This window comes from Engystomops pustulosus, chromosome 9 (assembly GCF_040894005.1).
Source record: "Engystomops pustulosus chromosome 9, aEngPut4.maternal, whole genome shotgun sequence".
Taxonomy (NCBI): Eukaryota; Metazoa; Chordata; class Amphibia; order Anura; family Leptodactylidae; genus Engystomops; species Engystomops pustulosus.
This window is the reverse complement of record NC_092419.1, coordinates 98,632,232-98,654,698: the sequence shown is the minus strand read 5'-3', so window position 1 is coordinate 98,654,698 and position 22,467 is coordinate 98,632,232. Positions and strand designations below refer to the sequence as shown.

The 22,467-nt window shown below is 43.6% G+C and overlaps 1 protein-coding gene and 1 long non-coding RNA gene across 8 annotated transcripts in view; one reads left to right on the top strand and one right to left on the bottom strand.

Annotated features, from left to right (window-relative positions):
- The window catches only part of GPSM1 (G protein signaling modulator 1), a 290,121-nt gene that overhangs the window by 173,585 nt on the left and 94,069 nt on the right, over window positions 1-22,467 (top strand). For all 7 annotated transcript variants that reach the window (XM_072124469.1, XM_072124470.1, XM_072124468.1 and 4 more), the window contains 7 exons: window positions 622-757; window positions 1,516-1,658; window positions 1,759-1,882; window positions 2,084-2,199; window positions 6,904-7,059; window positions 9,426-9,534; window positions 11,834-11,954. In XM_072124469.1, coding sequence (XP_071980570.1) covers window positions 622-757; window positions 1,516-1,658; window positions 1,759-1,882; window positions 2,084-2,199; window positions 6,904-7,059; window positions 9,426-9,534; window positions 11,834-11,954 — 905 coding nt within the window. The remainder of the gene's footprint in view (window positions 1-621; window positions 758-1,515; window positions 1,659-1,758; window positions 1,883-2,083; window positions 2,200-6,903; window positions 7,060-9,425; window positions 9,535-11,833; window positions 11,955-22,467) is intronic.
- On the bottom strand, window positions 701-10,454 carry LOC140077367 (uncharacterized). The gene is made up of 3 exons (XR_011849774.1): window positions 10,420-10,454; window positions 5,034-5,095; window positions 701-801 (listed from the first exon to the last, which is right to left on the bottom strand). It is a non-coding gene; the product is annotated as an uncharacterized lncRNA (long non-coding RNA).

Below are 22,467 nucleotides of genomic sequence, written 5' to 3'. Positions count from 1 at the left end.
TGCTTGAAAAAATCTTTATTTCTTATAACAGGAAAAATCAATCATCATATCTTAGATATCACTTGTGATTTGTCTTTCAAAAGTTGTTGCTTACAGTATTTCCTAGGGCTGGGGTGGAGAATGCAGTTTTATTGAATATTCGATAGTTCAACAAAAAGTACACAATGTGCACAGGTGATAATAAAGTCTTGGGGTATGGTTGATGTTCGTGTTTCAACAAATATTACAAAACAAGCAACAGTATGTATAAATTTGGTTTGGTCTTCCTTGAATACATATAATATGTATTCATTTAATATATATATATTTTTTTATACGTTTTATTAAGTCATTTCTAAAGTTACATACATTATAAAAATACGGTAAATTAAGTACAATATATATATATATATATATATATATATATATATATCTCTAGTCTTGATGGATATATATTTTAAATTTGTTTGGATTCAATCTCTTCCGATTGTTTATATAGTTTATCAGCCTGTTCTATCTTCTTTTTCTATCCACTGTATTAAATTAGCTTTTTTGGTTGCTAATAATTTCATATGAATCTTTTTGGAGTTGTTTGTTTGTAGGGAAATAGGCATAACCAGGGGTCTATTTTTGTAACGTCAGGTCCATTTGTGATCGTATTGGAGAGGCAAAAGCAAGTGGGAATCTCGGGAACACCCTGAAGATTCTGGGTCAGTATGATGAAGCCATCGCTTGTTGTCAGAGGCATCTGGACATCTCTCGAGAGCAGGGAGACAAGGTGAGACTAATGAAATATTCTTCATATGTTGCATTTGACAGAATCTGTGAGATGTAAGCACATATTTTAGCAAAGCCAGGGACCATACACACAAAATATTTAATGGAAATCTTCTGTCTGGTTCATACCTTATAGAGCAGCGTCACTGACTGAATACAGCATGGTCTCCTATTTCTAAAAAAATATACTTAAAATTATGCTAATGAGCTGCAAGTGCTCTGGGGCGTGTTACTGCCTGTAAAGCTGAACCCTAGTGACACCCCCTTATACTTGCAGCTAATGAGTATATTTTAAAGTGTTTTTTTTTTTTAGGATAAGGAGACCAAACATATTACAAGGCAGGATCCTGCATCAGGGTGCACAGTGGATTTAGTCAGTGATGCTACTTTGTAAGGTATGAACCAGAGGGTAGATTTCCTTTAATGTGTGCGTTGGCATCCCCAGCTCTCATGGCAGGCTCAGGCATGTTGAATTTGAGCATACACCATCCTCAAAGAAGGTAAAACACAACCAAGGTGTCTGATTGAAATCTACACGCCGCCTTCTATTGAGAACACAAGTAGTAATTACTATTGAAGGTCTATAAATGGTCAATCATGGCGGGAAGGTAATGCCTGCTATAGGAACATGCTGCCAATTGTGTCTATACAGCTGATTGGTGCAGACGGGCCATCCTAAGCGATTCCTTCTTGAGTTACACATCTATATTAGTTGAAATAGAGATGAATAATGAATTCAACTCCTCACCTTGGCTTCAGGTGGGTGAGGCTCGGGCACTGTACAATGCTGGGAATGTCTATCATGCCAAAGGAAAGCAGTTGTCATGGAACATGCCACAAATTCCAGGAGATCTGTCCGAGGAAGTGAAGGAGACCCTGCTGAAGGCCACTGACTATTATGAGTGAGTAGTTAACCATATGACTTTATGACAACATACTGTATATATTCTATATGATCAGTGAATCGGACATATTCTCATGGCCAACATTTCTGGTTTTTAGGAGAAATTTAGCCCTAGTGAAAGAGCTGGGTGATAGGGCAGCTCAGGGCCGAGCTTACGGAAATCTTGGTAACACACACTACCTCCTAGGAAACTTCAATGAGGCCATCACTTTTCATAAAGAGGTAAGTAGTCACAATATGCTGTATTCTACATGATATTATACAAACCAGGAATGTACGATGTATACATAGTACAGAGAATGAGGACTATAGACCGTTCTTTGTGTATCTTTTCCCACACAATTAGTTCAGAGGTTGTAAAAGAATATTTTGTTCTGTTCTGTGTTTTTCAGTGCTGAGGTTTAACCTTCTTTCTTTCACCAGAGATTGTCCATTGCCAAGGAGTTTGGAGACAAAGCTGCTGAGCGAAGAGCGTACAGCAACCTGGGCAATGCTCACATCTTCCTCGGCAAGTTTGATGCTTCGTCTGAGTATTATAAGTAAGTGGCTGCAGAGATGGATTTTCTGCATTGATTTTTTTTTTTAGTTCTTTTCAGTGCAAACTGCTTGCACATGTATTTAAGAAGTGTCCGTGACACATTGGTGTTGCTGCTGCGCTATACCCGATACAACACATAAAAGGAAAGGGGCGTTCTGGTGCACACATTTATCAAGCAGTGTCCTGCACTCTCTAACCCGCTTTTGTTAAAGTGCTTGTGCCAGTCTGACTTTGCATTAGAAAGAATGTGCAAACTGCTTGCAGATGTATTTAAAAAGTGTCTGCGCCAGTTTTGTCCGACACGACGGAAAAAATGTGCACCAAAAGGGGCATGTTAGTGCCAAGTCAGGACCATATACCACAATTCTGTCCAACGTAGTGCACAGCAGTGCAGGGGGAGCCAGATTCATCAAGAACGTGCACCACAATTCATGAATCTGGCGCCCCCTGCACACTACACTGGACACTGCACATAGTACACACCACAATTTTTGATAAATGTGGCACATAAGTTTTAGCCTGAATCAAAGTAGACACAAAGTAAATAACTCCCTGCAGGATTACGGGATCCATTACATCTATGTCATTTACATTATTCATTATTCCTCTTTATTATTCAGCTAGATACCTCTTTACATACAGGGTCATATTATATCATACGTGGCGGTCCACCACTGTGAGCCCTGCCGTTGGTTTTAGAGGGGATTCTTAGGATTAAACTTAGGAAAGGTCATTTACAGGTGATCAGTGGACATGAAATAGGAAGTAGACAACCCCGTCAGAAGTATATGGGCCGTTCCTTATTCACTACGGATGATGGGAGTTGCACTTGGAAGGAGCCGCCATCCCACCAAATTTACTATAGCGGGTGCTGGTATTCTGACCTCACCTAGTGTAGATTTCTGTAGCTACTTTGTGATAGTGAATCAGCCTGTGAATCTGGACAGTCCCATTTGTCCTCATCTTAGATGACAGCGGCATGTGGCAGCCTCAGTCCGCCCCTCTCTCCCGGACATGACATATCGCAGCTGGGTGCTCGTCTCTGCACAGCTGCATTTATTTTTCACTTCATTTCTGCCAAATGATCTGTAATTAGATTGATTTAACTCCGATGCCAATGTGTATTCGGCCATCCTAGAGATGACTCCAGCGCCTCACAGGCGGATGGGCTTTGTGGGTATCTACGCCGGCGACTGTGGATATTACTGGAATATACATCTGTTTGGCAGTAGCTGGCCACAAACTTAGTACGTAAAATAACTATAGTATATAAACCACATTAGTAGATTTTACAGCAATTGGAAACTGCAGGCTTCTTTTTGAGATGCCGCACTTGGAGAACCACAAGTGAGCTCGCACCTGGAGATACCAAGATTTATTCCATACATGAAAAACCACAAAAATCCTTATAATGCTGACGTGAGGTCGTGCTGTGTTTTGGGGGGGATGTGGAAAACAAAACAACGGGAGCTTGTCCATCTGCCTTTAGAGGTAAACCAGTACAGGAAGCCTGGCTCTACCAACGTACACAAATAGATCTGATAGTAGATTCCTACTTGCACCCTCATCCCTAAATGGTATTTGTCATGTCCTGGTAAAATCACAAAGTTCTATACAGAGGCTATATGTAGCCTTGCTGAGTGTTGGAAGCCAAGGCTACTCCACACCCTAGTAGGATAATGTTTTATAGGACTTTTTTTTTAATGAGTTAATAAGGACATGACAATTTAGGGATGAGGGTACAAGTAGAAATCTACAATCAGATCTACTTGTGTATGTAGGTTCTGGAGATGAGCACTAAACAATTACCCACATCCTGAAGCATTGAATGGAGTAACAGGACACATCAAATAGTAGGAACGGGACTCCCATGCTCTTATCACTTGGGGTTCTTAATCGCAAAGGGTGAGAGACCCAGCCGATGGATCAGATGGTTACCCCTTATCCTGTGGATGGAGGATGCAATTTGGTACAACCCCTTTAAAGGGAACCTGTCACCAGGACCTCATTTTCACTAAAGACAGTTTGCAGAAGCCCATCACATCTGAAGAGCAAAAATGGCTCTCTGCCGTTTCTAAGCATTTGTATTACAATATAATTGTGTGTTTTAACTTAACTTGCACCCTGACAGAATCCTCTGTGTAGTCCCAGGGTTTGGGCTTTGGTTTAGATGCATTTAAAAAAAATGCTCACTCCTTAGATCTTAGCCCCCTCCTTTGTGCTCCTGTACAGCTCCACCTCCTGCTTCTTCTCAGAGGTCAAGCCTGGTGAGATGACATCAGTGGGGGTGGGAGGAGCTGAACTGGAGCACAAAGGTGGGGACTGAGAGCTGAGGAGTGAGCTGCACAGACAAGTCACATGTTGTTTTTTGAAATGCATCCAAATCCAAGCCCAACCCCTGGGACTACACAGAGGATTACGTCAGGGTACAAGGTTATAACACACAATTATATTATAATGCAAATGCTTAGAAAAGGCAGAGAGGAATTTTGCACTGCAGGTGTCATGGGCTTCTGCAACCTGTCTTTAGTGAAAATGAGGTCCCTGTTGACAGGTTCCCTTTAAGGTTACAGAATAAAATACCCTGCCTTTTAAACTGGAACACATTTAGTTGTCACCTGTAAAATAAACTCAAGAAAGTTGCACAGTTGTTACTGCACTGTGTGAATTCACTTAATGTTTATTGTAACCTATATGGGGCCATTTTGCACTATGGCACGTTGTGTGCACACAAAGCTCCAGGCTTCCAATGTGATTGGTGAAAAATAGATATAGCACTAGTCCTATATGTGTTACCAAATATCATTGAACAGTGCATATGTATGTTGATGTTACCTCACATGAGAAGGATCTCCAGCGAGGGTCGTCCCTTGTTTTCTGGTTGGGTAGATCCATCTCTTTGAATGACATCAAATTTTATGTGTCACAAAATAAAAATAATAGAGGTATTCAAGCAGAAATAATGAGATCATAAGAGAGTGAACGAGTACAGCGCTGGGTTATGTACAGAGCAGAATATTATGTATCCTGTATAATCAGATTTTATAGAGATTTATAACACTACTGTGTACCACACCGAGAACCATGACAGAGGGGTCACTGTGCTCGTGTCAGCTGATACTGCATTACTGACCCTTTAATGCAACCTATCCATGTTTTTGGCCAAAGGAAAACGATTTGTCTTTTTCATAAAATGTGTTAAACCCACCTTCCCACCCCAAACTAAACCACAAAAAACACCAATGTAACAGGACCCCACGTATGTACAAGGCTCTATACTGCCATCTAGTGTGCAGAACTGGTATTGAAACCGTTTAAGCAACATGTAATGCATCAACTTTTTAATAGTTCAATCAATTTTATTAAAGATTTTAAATTTAACACATTAAGAGCATATAAAAAGTCTAACAATCCAAGAGGGACAAAGAAAATAGCAAATAACATAGACTTTGTATATTACAGTCTCAAATGGTCATTATGGTAAATGAAATGTTTCGTATTGTAAACAATGGGGCAGATTTACTTGCCCGGTCCCGTCACGATCCCGCGGCACGTTGTCCGACGTTGATTTGGAGCTTGCCAGGATTCACTAAGGTCGTGCGTCCGTTATCCACTAGGTGTCGCTGCTGTACTGAGGTCCCCCGGAGTTCACCTTCTTCGTCCCAGTGTATGTGAGTGCTGATCTTGCGACACAAATTTTTTTTAAATTCTGCGTTTTTTTCCGAATCCGTTGGGTTTTCCAACGGCCACGCCCCCCCCCCAATTTCTGTCGCATGAAAGCCAGCACCGATGCGCCAAAATCCGATCGTGTACGCAAAAATCCTGGGGCAATTCGGCGCAAATCGAAGATATTCGGGAAACCCAACTAAAGTGCGCTCCGAGAACCCTTAGTAAATGAGCCCCAATGTGTTGGACACCGGATTGTCAGGGAGGATATCTATTATACCTATCTTTTATCTATTTCATAACTATATATTATTGGTTTATCTATCACCTATCTATTATTTATTTCATATCGATCACGGATTTATCCATCTGTATGATGCATTATTAATTTATATATATTTTCATATTTGTACAGTTTCTTTCCTTTCCTGTGCATCTAGCCCTATTGCTTCACATTTTTGCCCTATATATTCTTCACAGTAATATATATTATGAAGCGGCTATTACATACACTATGGGGGGGATTTACTAATTTTGGCACAAGCACGACTGTCGGCATCGGAGATCAGTTTCCGGAAAGCACAGCCCAATGTATTAAAGTGGTGCACGGCTGTTAGTAATTAATGGGTAGACGGAACTGATCAGTCGTGCGCCAGAAAAATGCAGACATCATTGAAATGTGCTCCAAAATCTTACATGGACTGCGCCGTAACTTTGCTCTCTGATCATTTTTTTCCAGGTCTATTGTGCGCCAAAAAATGCTGACAAAATACACATGTGGCAGATAATGTGGAAAAGTTATGCCATGGCCACTTACGCCAAAAAAAACTGAGGAGTCGGCATAGTCGGAAACATCTGTTTTTTTCTGGGGCAAACTCATTATAAATTATCCGTAACAATTCTGCGCCCAAAAAAGTAAAATCCCGGCATTTTTGTGGCGCAGATATGATAATACATCTGCCCCTATGTATGCTATCCATCCTTACTCATCTACACCCAGAGCATGCAGCACTGACACGCATTGTGTGTTTTATTCCAGGAAGACTCTGCAGCTCTCCAGACAGCTGAAGGACCAGGCGGTGGAAGCCCAGGCCTGTTATAGTCTAGGGAACACGTACACACTGCTCCAGGACTATGAGAGAGCTATAGAATATCATCTCAAGCATCTGTCCATCGCCCAGGAGCTGGGGGACAGGTGAGTGTGGCCGCCACATGGGGACTTGTGTATTTGTGTCACGGCACGGACTCTCATACAGCATCAGGGCCATGGGCTGTATACCAATTATTATTATTGCAAACTTACCATATTTTTTACTCACGTTGCTGTCATTCTGTGGGGCCCTTCAGCATTAACTTCCAGGGGATGAGTATCTGCTCCTATGATTACCCCCCCCCCCCCTCTTGTTTGTCCTCCATTAGAAGGAAAAAATTGGTGAAAGTGAAGAGAAAAAGAAAAACAAAACTAATGGTGAAAAGAAATACTATATAACCATACTATTGGTGTCATGCCTAATTTGTCCACAGGAGGGAGCTGCAAGATTATATTCACTGTCAGAAGGGGAAATAGGCTAATTCTCCATTGATTATAATGCATTGTCTATAATACTGGTATCTTTTTATGGAACCAGGACACTTTTGGGCCTCACAGGCGTCGGGTCTCAGGGCTTATCATGCCCCCTACTTCTGATTAGCTAATAATAGCTGATGAGATTATAATATATCCATAAAAATCAGCCAAGCTGAGCAATAATGTCTACAGGTGAGCTGCTTACTGTCTCACATTTGCCATTATAAAATTGTGAAAGCAGTCCATGTGCCACTGTGACAGCAAGAGCAAGCACTAGGCACGTTCCCCACATGATGGTGACAGGCACCCAAGTGCAAGACATATACACTCACCGGCCACTTTATTAGGTACACCTGTCCAACTGCTCGTTAACACTTAATTTCTAATCAGCCAATCACATGGCGGCAACTCAGTGCATTTAGGCATGTAGACATGGTCAAGACAATCTCCTGCAGTTCTCCAGAGCATCAGTATGGGGAAGAAAGGTGATTTGATGCCTTTGAACGTGGCATGGTTGTTGGTGCCAGAAGGGCTGGTCTGAGTATTTCAGAAACTGCTGATCTACTGGGATTTTCACGCACAACCATCTCTAGGGTTTACAGAGAATGGTCCGAAAAAGAAAAAACATCCAGTGAGCGGCAGTTCTGCGGGCGGAAATGCCTTGTTGATGCCAGAGGTCAGAGGAGAATGGGCCGACTGGTTCGAGCTGATAGAAAGGCAACAGTGACTCAAATCGCCACCCGTTACAACCAAGGTAGGCAGAAGAGCATCTCTGAACGCACAGTACGTCCAACTTTGAGGCAGATGGGCTACAGCAGCAGAAGACCACACCGGGTACCACTCCTTTCAGCTAAGAACAGGAAACTGAGGCTACAATTTGCACAAGCTCATGGAAATTGGACAGTAGAAGATTGGAAAAACGTTGCCTGGTCTGATGAGTCTCGATTTCTGCTGCGACATTCGGATGGTAGGGTCAGAATTTGGCGTCAGCAACATGAAAGCATGGATCCTGCCTTGTATCAACGGTTCAGGCTGGTGGTGGTGGTGTCATGGTGTGGGGAATATTTTCTTGGCACTCTTTGGGCCCCTTGGTGCAACGCCACAGCCTACCTGAGTATTGTTGCTGACCATGTCCATCCCTTTATGAGCACAATGTACCCAACATCTGATGACTACTTTCAGCAGGATAATGCGCCATGTCATAAAGCTGGAATCATCTCAGACTGGTTTCTTGAACATGACAATGAGGTCACTGGACTCAAATGGCCTCCACAGTCACCAGATCTCAATCCAATAGAGCATCTTTGGGATGTGGTGGAACGGGAGATTCGCATCATGGATGTGCAGCCGACAAATCTGCGGCAACTGTGTGATGCCATCATGTCAATATGGACCAAAATCTCTGAGGAGCTTCCAGTACCTTGTTGTATCTATGCCACGAAGAATTGAGGCAGTTCTGAAGGCAAAAGGGGGTCCAACCCGTTACTAGCATGGTGTACCTTATAAAGTGGCCGGTGAGTGTAGAAGACATCACATCTGTGACATCGTGCCGGCCTTCCTAATCATTAATTCAATGACTTCCATTTGTCACTATGTCACTTATGTCAATATCCCTTTGAAAATCCTTTGAAGTGTTCACCACCTTTCATGTCTTTAAAGAATCTGATCCTGTGTATTCTACGTGCTAGGACAATCCCCCCATCTACAGTGTAAACTCCCCATACATGATCTCCATCCTTCACACCTTCCCCTCTTTCTCAGAGGCACAACTTTTGTATTTTCTTTCTCTTCTCCGCTAGGTTCATTTAAATCTTTTGCATACAGACGTATTTACATTGATCTACACATCTGTATGCCACCAAAATTCTCACAACAATTGAAACACAAAAGATGAGAATCTTGACATTTAGGAATTACATTTTAGGAATGTGGGAGAAAAGTAAATGTGACTTTTCTATGAATTTCCCAATTATCATTTGGTTATTTTGTTATAGGGTAGGAGAAGCGAGGGCGTCTTGGAGTCTGGGAAACGCCTATGTGTCTTTAGGAAACCATGAAGAAGCCCTGCGCTATGCAAGGAAGCATATGGAAATCTCTTGTGAGGTAAGAGGGTGGCAGCGCACACTGATCATGGCACTTACTGAGATATTGGGCTACGGAAAAGGACTAAGGGGTTATCTGGTCACTACAAATCTTAACTTGTTGATTGGTGGGGTCCCATTGGGACCCTCATGGAGAATAAGAATGGGGTACCCTGTACCCTGAAATGAATAGCAAAACTGGTTCAGTGTGCACAGGACCTGTCTATTCATCTCAATGGCGCTCAAGTATATAGCACACTATTTGGCTTCCCACATCAGTGCCAAAGAAAGCTGATACATAAACTGCTTCTCCGTCCATGTAGGGAACAATGATGCGTCTATCTTGTCCCATGTGCGTTATTATCAGTAATACTGGTCACTGAGTAAGTGAAATTGTTAAGTCTTCTCTGCTTTCTGTATGAGGGGCACATTTACTTACCCGGCCGCTGGAGTTCACAGTCCGTCTATAATGCTACATGCCACTATTCACTAAGATCATGCGCCCGATATCCTGCAAGTTAAATCCCGCGCTCAGTCCGAATCAGTCGAACTGTCTGATGGTACACAGCCTACATTGTGTCGCATGAAAGCAGCGCAGCTGCCCCACAAAATATGCGTGCCAAAATATCAGTGCACACACTTCTTATACCTGTGCAGTCCGTTTTAGCCATGAAGAACGTGAACAATCAGACTAAAGTGCGTCACAAAGCCCTTAGTAAATGACCCCCATAGTGTTCCTCCTCATGTACGCACCCCGGACTACTGAGTAGTTGTTGAAAAGTGAGCTATGCTTTGAATCTAAATCTGAACTACCTGGTCTGTGAGGTTACCAGAACATCTGATTAGTATCCTTCTCCAATCTTATTAACACATAATTCATAAAAAGAATCCAGAATAAGTTGCTTACTACTTCATCTCCTCCTGTATTCCTGAGCGTCAGGAGAAAGTGCCTACGTGTGCCAGCTGCGCCAGTGTCAGCCGCTTATGTAACATCCTTCCAGTCATGTTTGTCAGGATCAGATGTTCATTTTGTTTGTTTGCTTAAGTCTTGCAAATTCTCTTCCAAAGAGTAAAGTGGAGGAAGGAACATTATGTTTGAACAACATTCTAACTACTTAACCCCATATATACCATTGAATCACGATTAATACTCGATGGTGCACCCTCTTGGGTAAGTGTTGCCCCTTTGTTGTTCAGGGTCATGGAGTTGTGCAGTGCACTCGGAGTTTCTAGTGATGGAAATCTCCCGCCAGCTGGAAAGGTGCTGCGAGGATTAATCATGGAGAGACCACTTATCTTTTAAACCAATGGTTCCTACTTCAGACACTCGTCTAATTGTACAATTCATTTTTCTTGTCGGCTGCTTTGCCGCAATATCATTAAGCTTCTTCTTATCATATGATGGTGATCAGGTCTCGGATATATATGAGGCATCATTAATCCGGTCCAGCTCTCTGATTAGATGCCTAAATTTGGGGGATTCAGGGAGGTCGCTACAATGGAGTGCAAAGATAAGTCACTTGGGACCCCTGCAGTCTGAGGACACCCACTGCTGCACAAGACTCCAGTAGTAAATGCTTAAAGGGAACCTCTCAGTCAGTAGCCCCTTTTTTTTGGCTCTCTCATGAGAAAATAGTGTACACGTTGCAAAAGTGTTTTTATAATAAAAATAGCTTTTTTTGATAAATAGAAAAGTTAGATGAAAGTTTACCTTTCTCTCTGCAGAGCAGTGTCCCGAGTCCCATGGGAGAGGCCAGGGAGAAGCGCCAAACCTTTCTCGCGAAACTGGTCTGTCATGCATCTATTTCAAATAGGAGGGATATGGTTGTTGTTTTTTTTAAAATTGGAAATGGACGCATGACGGAGCGGTTTCCTAAGGAAAGAGGGGAGGGAGCCGCTGCTCCCTGGTCACTCCCATGGGACACGGGACACTGCTCTGCAAAGGTAAACTTTCATCTGTCTTTTTATCGGGAAAAGTCAGTTTTATTATAAAAACACTTTGGCCATGTGCACAGTAGTCTCTATGGGGAAGGCAGAAAAAGGGCTGCTGATGACAGGTTCCCTTTAATTAAAGTCTTATACAGAAGCTTTGTGCTACTGATTTGGCGACAGCGCATTGTATATGTATATTTTATTTTAAATCTACATGCCCGAACATTAAATGATTGTGTTTACGTGAGATGACCCCTCTATGCTGATAAGTGTGACCCCTAGTGAACCAGTACAGGCTTCCAATAGAGACAAAGAAAAAACAACATGTAGGACTAGATAAAAGTAATTTCGACATATTCTGACGTATATTTATTTCCTTTGTATCATAGATTGGTGACCGAAACGGGGAGTTGACGGCTCGCATGAATGTAACACAACTGCAGTCTGCACTCGGCCTCGGTTCCAATGAGGATGATGGAGACGCTGCTGGTGATGGTTATGAAGCACAAGGTATTCTGCCTGCTCTATGTCTCCTCATACTGAAGAAGCTGAATGAGATTGAGAGGTGCTATATCACTTTACAGTATATCAGTGGGGATCCGACCTTGTGGTCCTCACCAATCCTGAATATATGGAGTGAATATGTCATTACTTTACAGGGGCGCTCCCATCATAAGGTACTGAGATCCTCTTGCTGCACTATTTTCAGAGAATCTCACAAATCTGTTAAAAGACAATAGTTTCCAGCAAAATCTAAAAGCATCCGGAAATAATATCCCATATGTCCTAAAACATAGAAACCAGTGGCACCGATGTGTAAAGAACCTAAGCCTGTACTAACAAGTTATCCCCCATCCACCAGATAACACCCTGGGTGCTTGGACGTGGAGTCCTATTCTTGTGATCGGTGCAGTTGTATCCTCACCCTGTGGATAGTGGATAAGTTGGTTCAACCCCTGGGAAATAATGAAATACAAAGTATAAGTTACTAAACTTTTCATAATGCAGTGTTTATGTGTTATAAATAAATAGCTTTTACTCTTTGTGGCAGGATTGACAGAACTGCTTTAGAACTTCTTGCCTCATGTCCACCGGATAGGGGCTAACTTGCTGATTAGTGAGGGTCTAGGTGACAGCACCCCACAGACAGGGCCGCCACTAGGAAAAAATACACCATTTTTTTTGACCAAAACATTTTTAAGCTATGACCAGCTAGAGTCTTTTGACAGGACCCTATTCTACTGCACAAGTCCCCACAGTATATAGATAGCCCCAGAATGTGCCCACTCTCCTCCCCGGCCCCGTGCCTCCGTCTTCTCCTCCCCGGCCCCGTGCCTCCGTCTTCTCCTCCCCGGCCCCGTGCCTCCGTCTTCTCCTCCCCGGCCCCGCGCCTCCGTCTTCTCCTCCCCGGCCCCGCGCCTCCGTCTTCTCCTCCCCGGCCCCGCGCCTCCGTCTTCTCCTCTTACGGTCTTCCATGATGGCATAGTTTAAGGGCCCGCACGGTGCATACACTATGATGTCACACGGCCTCAACACCGGAATACAGCCGTGTCCGGCGTTTGGCTATCTCCTGTGGATAGGGGCTGACTTGATATCACTAGAGAAGCCCTTTGATCCCTGGTCCATATTTTCTTCACATTTCAGCTAATTGTGACTAATGAGAGAAATCACCTTCTACAGATGGTTTGTACCGTGCCTTCTGCTTCTCCTCCAGGCGGTAGATGAGCGGTGTGGGGAGTTGTATGAAGTCAGTACGGGGCGTACATGTTGACACAGTTTGTTGATTTTTAAGGTGTAACTGGATACCTGGGTACAGGGAGAGGTGCCAGCTTTCTGGATGTGAGACTGGCCAGAATTAAACTACTGCCGTATAAAGTTGCAGAGCTTATGATATCGCAGCTCTATGCATACATGGTGATATAGTATATCATGTCTAGTCCCCCAGAACAGTGGTCATACATTAGCTAGCAGTAGCCTTCAGGTTTGGTTGTCCGCTATCCCCAGCTGCCCTCCTTCCCTCCCAAACACATGGGCAGAGGGGTGTAAGGCATCGCTGGTGGTATGTAAGACCACCAAATCTTTCCAGGATCTTTTTGTCCTGTTAGTGTCAGACACAGGTTGTAAATATAGGCCTTGACAGAGTCATATGGGGTGCGGCAGGTTGTCGTGGGGATGTTTTAAGGCTACTTTGAGCCTTCAGTAATAGACAACCCCTTTTATTTACATTAGGGAGGGGAATAAACCATTTTACACGAAGAGAAGTTAATAAAGCCGTTGTCTTTAAATTGCATTTTGTCAAACAAGTTTAGCTCTGTAGTCGGAAGCGAACTGCTCCATACATTAAGTCGTAAGAAGAGAACAAGCAGAATGCTGAATAATGCAAAGTATATTCGTCTAATGTAAATATCAGAATAGCTCTGAGTATATAGAACGTGTTCCCTGAATAATGCATGAAGACGTTCTGCGCTCTCCATCATCCACATCATCTGCTTTATACCTCTTATATACTGTGTCTTCTTCAGTTCTGGATTATTGAGGTCTTTACCTTCATGTAATAGAGTAACAATTCAATGGTGACTGGGGAGAGCCTCATTTTAAGGGGTAGCCTAATTCCTGAAATTGTCCCTAAATCAAAGTTATACATCTTTATAATGACTGTTCTTTATATCAGTGAATCAAACAGATGGTTAAAGTTTCTCTTATTTATATGAGTTTCTCCCTATGGGAGACAGATTAAAGAGATCTTAACCTAGAATAATCCAACCACCTCAGACCATGGGCTCTCCAAGTGCATCTCCAATGATGATGATGATAAATGTTCCTTCATATCTTCATGTGCATTTACATAAATAGAAAATCCGACTGAAACTCCCCAGCAGATAATTCTAATGACAAAGTGACATATTGATAAGTGATCTATAGATACTGATCTATAAGTTGCCCTTATGATAAATATTATATGGTAATCATTTTTTCGCATAGTTAAAGTTAGTTCTTCCTAATTCTGTCGGATCCTGGCATCACAATGGCTGTTGTCCAGTGCTGTGCGTGTAGTGTGAACAAGGTGTTAATCGCGCTGTTTGTTTTGCCTCTTACACCTTATAATGACCTCATTGATTAGCTTTCAGCATTGACAGGGTTTCCAAGGTCTTGGTTGCTCTAAACACAAGTACAGCGTGTTCTCCGAGCGGATTGTTTATCCAGCCAGCGCAGGGAAGAGATCCCTTATTACAGTCACTACTTGATAAAACTAGACAGAGAGACTGTTCTCCCGAAAGAGGGTCCTGCATAGACATGGCTGGGCAGAAAGGTAAAACCCCTTCTGTGGCAAAATGATTGGTTTATGTATTTGTGGTATATGTGTTTGTATTGTGATGTCAGGCCGTATCTGTAGTTTCAGGCAAAACAATTGTCCATTGTCTGATATGATATGATCTGCAAAGTCCGGTGCAGAAGTTTCAATACAGCACTGTCCCCCCATATCATCCTTAGTAGGGTCCAGAAAATAAACATAGTTTTCACTGCAGTAAAGTGCAAAGGTGCTGCAAAGAACCAGGATCAAGTAGGAATTACTGTGATCCTGGGTGGTTTCTAACGGTGCATTTACAGGTAGTTAAATGATAGGAGCATAGGCAGATTAAATTATATTAGAAACCCAATATGGCACCTGGTGCTGTGGTGGGACAAGACAGAAGATAAATGGGCTTTGTTAACTCATAGATCCAGGCACCGTGATTGCGCTATTAATCTTCTTATATTTGTTATCTGTGGCCTCCTTCCTTCTAAAATCAACTTTAAAAACTATGCTAATATGTCTGAATGGCTCTGGGAGGAAGTCACCAGAGCCGTTCTGTGCTGAGGATTCACAGGCTGTTACACTTTGCAGAAGTGTGTGCCGAAACTTCCTCTGATGCTGTGAGATGACATATTTTGCAATATACATTGCTCCATTATGGGAGCCTGGCTTCTGTCTCCTAATTGGGGGGCAATAGTGGGTGCCTTTATGGTCATCCCACTAATCAAAGAGAAGCTTAGAAGAAGTGACAGGAGACATTATATTTCGGGAGTATTTGCTGCTTTGTTGCGATGATATGAAGGTTTTCATCTTAACATTACTTGATGCAATTGCACATCCCAGGCCTCGCTGCAGGTTATATAATACATTTCCCATCACCGCTGGGCTCAGGACCTGGTGACGTCTATCACCACGTACGTTGGGTAAATGCATCATTATTTACACTGCCCTAGTGTGACCTGAGGAGGAACACAGGCAGAGCAGTGTGACCATCCCAGCGAGCGCTCACCTTACACTGAGGACTAGTGTGTCTTATAGCAGTCATTACGTTATTTGTACTACATGGGGACAGTGTGATTCAGGGGGATTGTGCCTTACATGGTGCTCGGATCAAAGCATACAGAGGCGATGCTGGCGGAACAGCAGGACATCCGACCTCCGAGATGAGTGTGGATTGTCATGTATGGATCATTACAGAGACCTCACGCTGAGACCTATGAGGCCCTGATATATAATCTTATCATCAGCTTAGTTCCCACTGTGAAGGTATATACCTATTATGGTGCGGTATATGCGGATCACCGAGCGCCGGCTTCAAAGATGGATTCCACAGGCTCAACCACCTATATCATAGATGTTGCAACACCCCTAATCAGGGCCTGATGTTTTGGGCTTGGGGGCTGCTGGATTATCTTAGTACCAGAGTGGCTGGCTTGAGTGCAGCCTAGCGCTCGAATGGGTCACGGTCACTTGGTACTGGTGGAACAGGCCTGATCCATGCCGGCCAGGTGTCCCCAATTTATGTATTGGAGAACGTATGCTCAACCTGTAAAAAATTGGGGTCCTTATTCTAGATCGGTGATGGTACAAGCCCCAGTCCCATAGATCATTTAGTTGTCCCCTATCTTCTGGATAAGGGATAACCATAATAAGTGCTATTAAAATTTCTCCAGTGAAGGAAATATTTCTTGCGTTACTTTTTTTCTTCCTCATTTTTCATTTGCAAAAGGAAAATTCAAAAACTGTCTTCCCTTAGCGTTGTTTAGCCGTCCGCTCATTTTCCCTTTGAATGACGGGTGGTGGAACATTTCCCCCTCTGTGACTGAGCACATCCAAGTTCTCCGAGTCAGCCGGAAAAAAAATTTACATGTGAATGTGTCATCTGCGGGCAAGCCAATGACATTGAGCGCTCGGAGGCACCCCTGGCGCTTCCTGCCTGAGAGGGTTCTTGGAGCTCCTACCAGAGCTGGACTGGCGCCACTTGTAGGATAATTAATGACCTCTCTCCGCTGCGCCCAGAATGTCGCTGAGAGTCATAGAAGGCATTGAAAGTCAGGAATAGAGGTGAAACCTTCCAACTCCTCGGAAAAGACTGAAAATAGGTTTTAATTGTCAACTATTATGTTATTCTGGATCCTTGTTCCTTCTTATGCAAATCACTGACAAGAGTCACTTTATGGCCTAAGACTCCCGTCCCCAAGTGAGATGACACCCCTACACTCAGGTTACACCCCCCCGGTATTAGGGCACATTGGTGCCGCAGTGACCGTATTCTTCCATGGCCGACCACAGCCATAGCTCACATTCATCTCAGTTTTCCCTCCGGGTCTTGTGTGCTGAACCATTTACTTGTCATTTCCCACCCAGAACACTGCACCCGCGCTCCGCCACAAGGACTTGCTAAATTTTACAATTAATCACCGTTTCAGTGACTGGGAGGTGTTATTCTCTGAAAAGTAACATTTGACAAAAAATAAAATGCTAAATCAAAACTCGACTCCCGTCCTGTACATGATTTATGACATTTTCCCCAGGGAAAGACAGACGCTACCTCCATCACTTTCCAGGCCCCCACAACGTTACAAAGTGTCATGACTGAATTAAGCGCTGACACGGACATGTTCTGCAGTGTGGAAAAAATATCCTACTAATTCCACATCTCAGCCGAGATGAAGGCCGATAACAACCGCAAACCTTAAGGGTAACGGCGCCGCCAGGGGAACTTGTTTATCGTAGATGACAAAATGACACTGACACCGAGTAGGCTGCATGGCAAACGAAATTATAAGGCTCTGCACGGGTGGACAACAACAACAACACGTCCCCGCTCTCGTTTTAGTTCACCGACATAATTAAACAAGCTGTCAGCCGCCGCTGCGTGGACGGCGATCCTCCGGGATGTGCTGTGGAAGTCTATTGTAAATGCCTATTACTGGAGCCAGGACAGAAACTTTCACACACAAAGGTTTGGAAATAGAAGTGAGACCTACCTCCGCCCAACCACGTATCCCCTGGTGCACAGCCATGTCCATCATCCTGGAGGCCGCGCTACAATACAGAAGCGCTGAAGCCAATTACACTCATAATTCTAAAAGGAGCACTCCATGTAAAGTTGATACATTGGGGCAGATTTGCCAAAAGTATCTAAAAGTCTTAAACTGCAACAAATGTATCATTTAGCGATAAATCTGGTGAGGTTTAAGACTGTCTAGTCCAACTCTACACCACCGATTTTTGGCTTGTAAATCACGCACATAGGGGCACATTTACTTACCCGTCCCTGGTGAGTTCCCCGATGTGCGTTGTCCGACGAGAATGAACTCTGCTGCGATTCACTAAGATTGTGCGCCCGGTTTCCTGCATCTGTTGCTTCCCACGCTCAGGTCCGCCGGAGTTCACTTTCTTCTTCTTAGTGTATATCAGTGCATTGGTTGCAACACAATTTGAATATTAAATCCTGCGCTCAGTCCGAATCAGTCGGGTCGTCCGACGTCCAGCCCCCCCTTCCATCGATTTCTGTTGCATGAAAGCCGGCGCAATTGCTCCACAATCCGATCGCGTGCAACACAATCCTCGGTTAAATATCTGTCACAGCGGCAGAAATCCAGAAAATGTCTAAAAACTGACGAAAGTGCGATCCGCCGTCCCTTAGTAAATAAGCCCCCTTGTGTTGGTACCTAGTGTGTGGTCCGAGAACCTACAGCATGACACCCCTTTCTTGAAGACCACCCATAACATAGTATATTAAGTTAATGTATGTACTCCCTAAGTAGCGCAAGTGATCCCCCCCACCACCCCCTGAGTGCGTAGAGCAGGTGATGGGCGCTAGCGCTACATGAGGTGAGCATAGATTAAAATTCGAGGCTCCCCAAGGCGCTCAGGTGACGTAGCCTGAGCGCCACAGGATATAGCAGCCAGGCGGCTGCTGCTAAAGCAAATAAAATTATGGGATGTATCAAGAGAGGAATAGATTCTCATGATAAAGACATAGTTTTGCCCTTCTACAAATCCCTCGTCAGACCACACATAGAATATTGTGTACAGTTTTGGGCACCAGTGTATAAAAAGGATATAGTAGAGCTGGAACGGGTGCAGAGGAGAGCAACCAGGATTATTAGGGGAATGGGGGAACTAGAATACAATGACAGATTAAAAAATTTGGGATTATTCAGTTTAGAAAAAAGACGACTGAGGGGAGACCTCATTACAATGTACAAATACCTGAATGGGCAGTACAAGGATCTCTCCAAAGATCTTTTTATACCTCGGCCTGTGACCAGGACAAGGGGGCATCCTCTACGCCTAGAGGAGAGGCGATTCTACCATCACCATAGACAAAGGTTCTTTACTGTAAGAGCAGTGAGACTATGGAACTCTCTGCCGCAGGAGGTTGTTATGTCGGACTCTATGTACATGTTCAAGAGGGGCCTGGATGACTTTCTGGAGAGAAAAAATATCACGGGTTATGGGGATAAAACATTTATTTAATTCTTAAAGGTTGGACTTGATGGACTTATGTCTCCTTCCAGCCTTATATACTATGATACTATGATAACTTTTATAACTCTATATTTCCACTATCACGGAATATATACTTATAATAAAAGGAGTCCATTGTTCCTCAGGACTAGAACACATCTAGTATCACAAAACTGATATATCGAAATATCAAATTTGTTGCAATCTGATTCTCCTAGATCTTTTGCCTTAAGTAAGTTCTCCTTTTGCTGCCCCTATGACCTGGCCAAGTATCTTCAAGACGTATGAAGGTATCCTGAGGCGTCTGGCTCCATGTAGTTATGTAGTTTGCTACACATCCTGTAGTTCTTGTGAGATGTAAGTAACTCCCCCCCACCCCCCACCCCCACCCCCCGCAAATACAGTAAGGACTCTTAGACCTGACCACCTGTTCACTGGTTGTCCCACAACTTTTGGTTTTACCAGAGGCAATCTACAAGACCAACTTTATTGAAGCCTCTCTGACCCTTGTCAGGGTTGGTCAGATCCTTGCTCATTTTTCCTGCTGCCAACACGTCATTTTTAAGATGTAATTTGCCCCCCCAAGTTGACAGTTCTCAGCTTTTCTCAGTAGTTTAGCCACTAGGTGGCGATGTAACGCAGTTCCTCATGTAAGACAACTCAATAGAGCGTCATGTCAAAATATTGCTGAAATACAAGCGCGGCACAACAAATGTTTCGCTCATCAGATTCATGTTCATGCACAATATGGGAAACTAAATTTGCTTCCGGCGAGGCAGAAAGGCCACAAGTGTCATTTTGTCAGAGCAAACAGTTTGTCAGAAAATAAACATTTACTAGACAGGAATAGAAGACGAAGGAAGCGAGTGTGGATGAGCGCTGACACGGGAAGAATAAGACAAATCAGAGGCTGGAGAGGGGCGGTGGAAGGATTGAAGAAAGCTTAATTTGCAAAACTACAAGCTGTCTGTGCGCTGTATAATCAGAGGCGCTGCGCACTGAAACAACGTAAAGCCGTGACAATGGAAAATTACTGTGCTTCATACAGATGCTTCCCAGCTCCTCACTGCTCCATAAACAGCCAGGGGATTGGGATTAACCCCTGTGTCGCTGCAGGTGGGGGGTGATGGAGTACCATTGGTTGTCCTTGATCAATACCCTTACTTATCTACCAGCACCGGGCGGTAATATCACTCTCATTATTAGGTCACCTTGAGAAGACTTGTAATTGAGTAATCACTGAGAAATAGATGTGTGAGACCAAAGAAGAGGAGCGGATATTGGTGTCCCCAATTGTACCCCACTTATCCATGGTAGTAGAAGATGTCGGAACCCATCAAACTGTTATTGACCTCTTTCGAAGGACATCTAAAGTAATTGTCATACAGTACAACTTGGAATACATTGCATTATTACATATGTGTAAGGGCTCAGGCACATGAGAACGTGTAGTGGCCGCATTTCGTGAACAAACGGGGCACCCGACTCCAAGCATCGTAGTTATACATGTTGTGAGGAGTCCCTGCCAAGATATTCACAGACGGCCACATTTATTATTAGTGAGGCAGTAAGGTATTACGTACAGTTTGCCCCACTATCGTGCACAGTGCACCTGATTCATGAAGAACGGAGCACTTTCTTCATGAATCTGGTGCACCCTGTGGGTGAATTAACTTAGTGCACCAGTTTAATGGGCGTGCACCACATTTTTGTCGATAAGTCCCATAGATATACAGTGCCAGGATCATGGCTGATCATTTGTCTGCCAATACCTGCAGAAACTCCAGATGCAGTTTTTGAAGCCAAAAGCAGGTGTGGATGATAATGGGTGTGGATTATCATGGAGAAGAGTTACCCTTCCTCTACTTTTCACTCCAATCCTGTTTTGGACATCAAAAACTGCATCTGAAAAACTGAACGTGTGGACACACCCTCGTTATCCGCTTTGGTTCGGTGTTATTGGTCTTACTAGTGGTATTAGGGGCTTCTAAGGACAAGGCTAAACCTCACTGTGTGTCCAGTTTTGGAAAGAGTTTTGTCATTGTTCTGCATTTCGGGAATCCGGCTGACTAGGCTCCAAGGACATGGGATTCTGATAAAGTTAGTTTCAAGGCAGTTTGAGTATAACAATATACACACAGAACCCGATAAGAGGCCGGGAGCTAAGTGCATTTTTATCAATCTGGTATTTGGGCATGATCTATAGCGGTATTTATATCCTGCTATTCCGGTGCTGGAGATAGCGCCACACTTGTAAAGGGCTCTCGCTCTACCACTGCACAAGTATCCCATTGACATTACACTGGGACCAACTAAAAACAGGAGATGTGGGATGAACTTAAAATACACCCCCAGTAATGTGCCCAGGACCTGGACCGGGTACCCCTAAACTGTTTTCTTTCTTTACCTTCTAGATGAAAGAGGCTTATGATATTCTGAGAGCAACATTGTTATAGCGGATAGGTGGGTGCAATGGCAAAGGATCCATGAATATGTATCTTAGTGAATCTTAGAGTAAATCCATACCCTACCCATTACATAGCTTTGGCATTTCTTGGGTCCATAATTGTTTTACCATTAGCCCTAGGTCATGTGAAAATACTAAAGGGATATTTCCAGGAACATGAAAAATCCCAAGGGGCTAGGGGTGCATACTTACCCCACTCGGGCACCAGGTTCCCGTATCTCTATGGTTTTTCTGGTATTCGGTTCTGCAACTAGACGGAAGTTCTGGTGGGTCATGGGATACACTTCATCGATTGAGTGTTCTTCTCAAACTTGGGGTCAACAAAGGAAGTGAAGTCCCGTAGTCTGAGGAGGCCACTCATTGGTTGGAGTGGAGTCCCATGATCTTCAGTGGTCAAGTGGAGGCCCAAAAACCACCATAGCAAAGCCTGACAGGATCCTAGCCTGACAGGTTACACTTACCTCAGTCCAGCGCTACTCCTCCTGTCACCACCATATACCAACTGATGGTTGGCGCTGTGGTGAGAATAACTTCTTTACCCCAAACCATATTGAAGCCTCTGAAAACCCCTTTAATGCCTTCTATCAATCAAAATGGTACAAGCAGTACAACTCCTTTCATCCACGATTAACCCCTTCTATCTAGGTGGACCGTTCAGACTTCAGTAAATTAACTTTCTGGATCCTTAAACTGTACTTGAAGGCTCCACTTCCGCAGACTTGTCTCCCAGCAGACACCATCTTTATCTTCATTTTACACTTCCCGGCTGCAATCACCTGGAC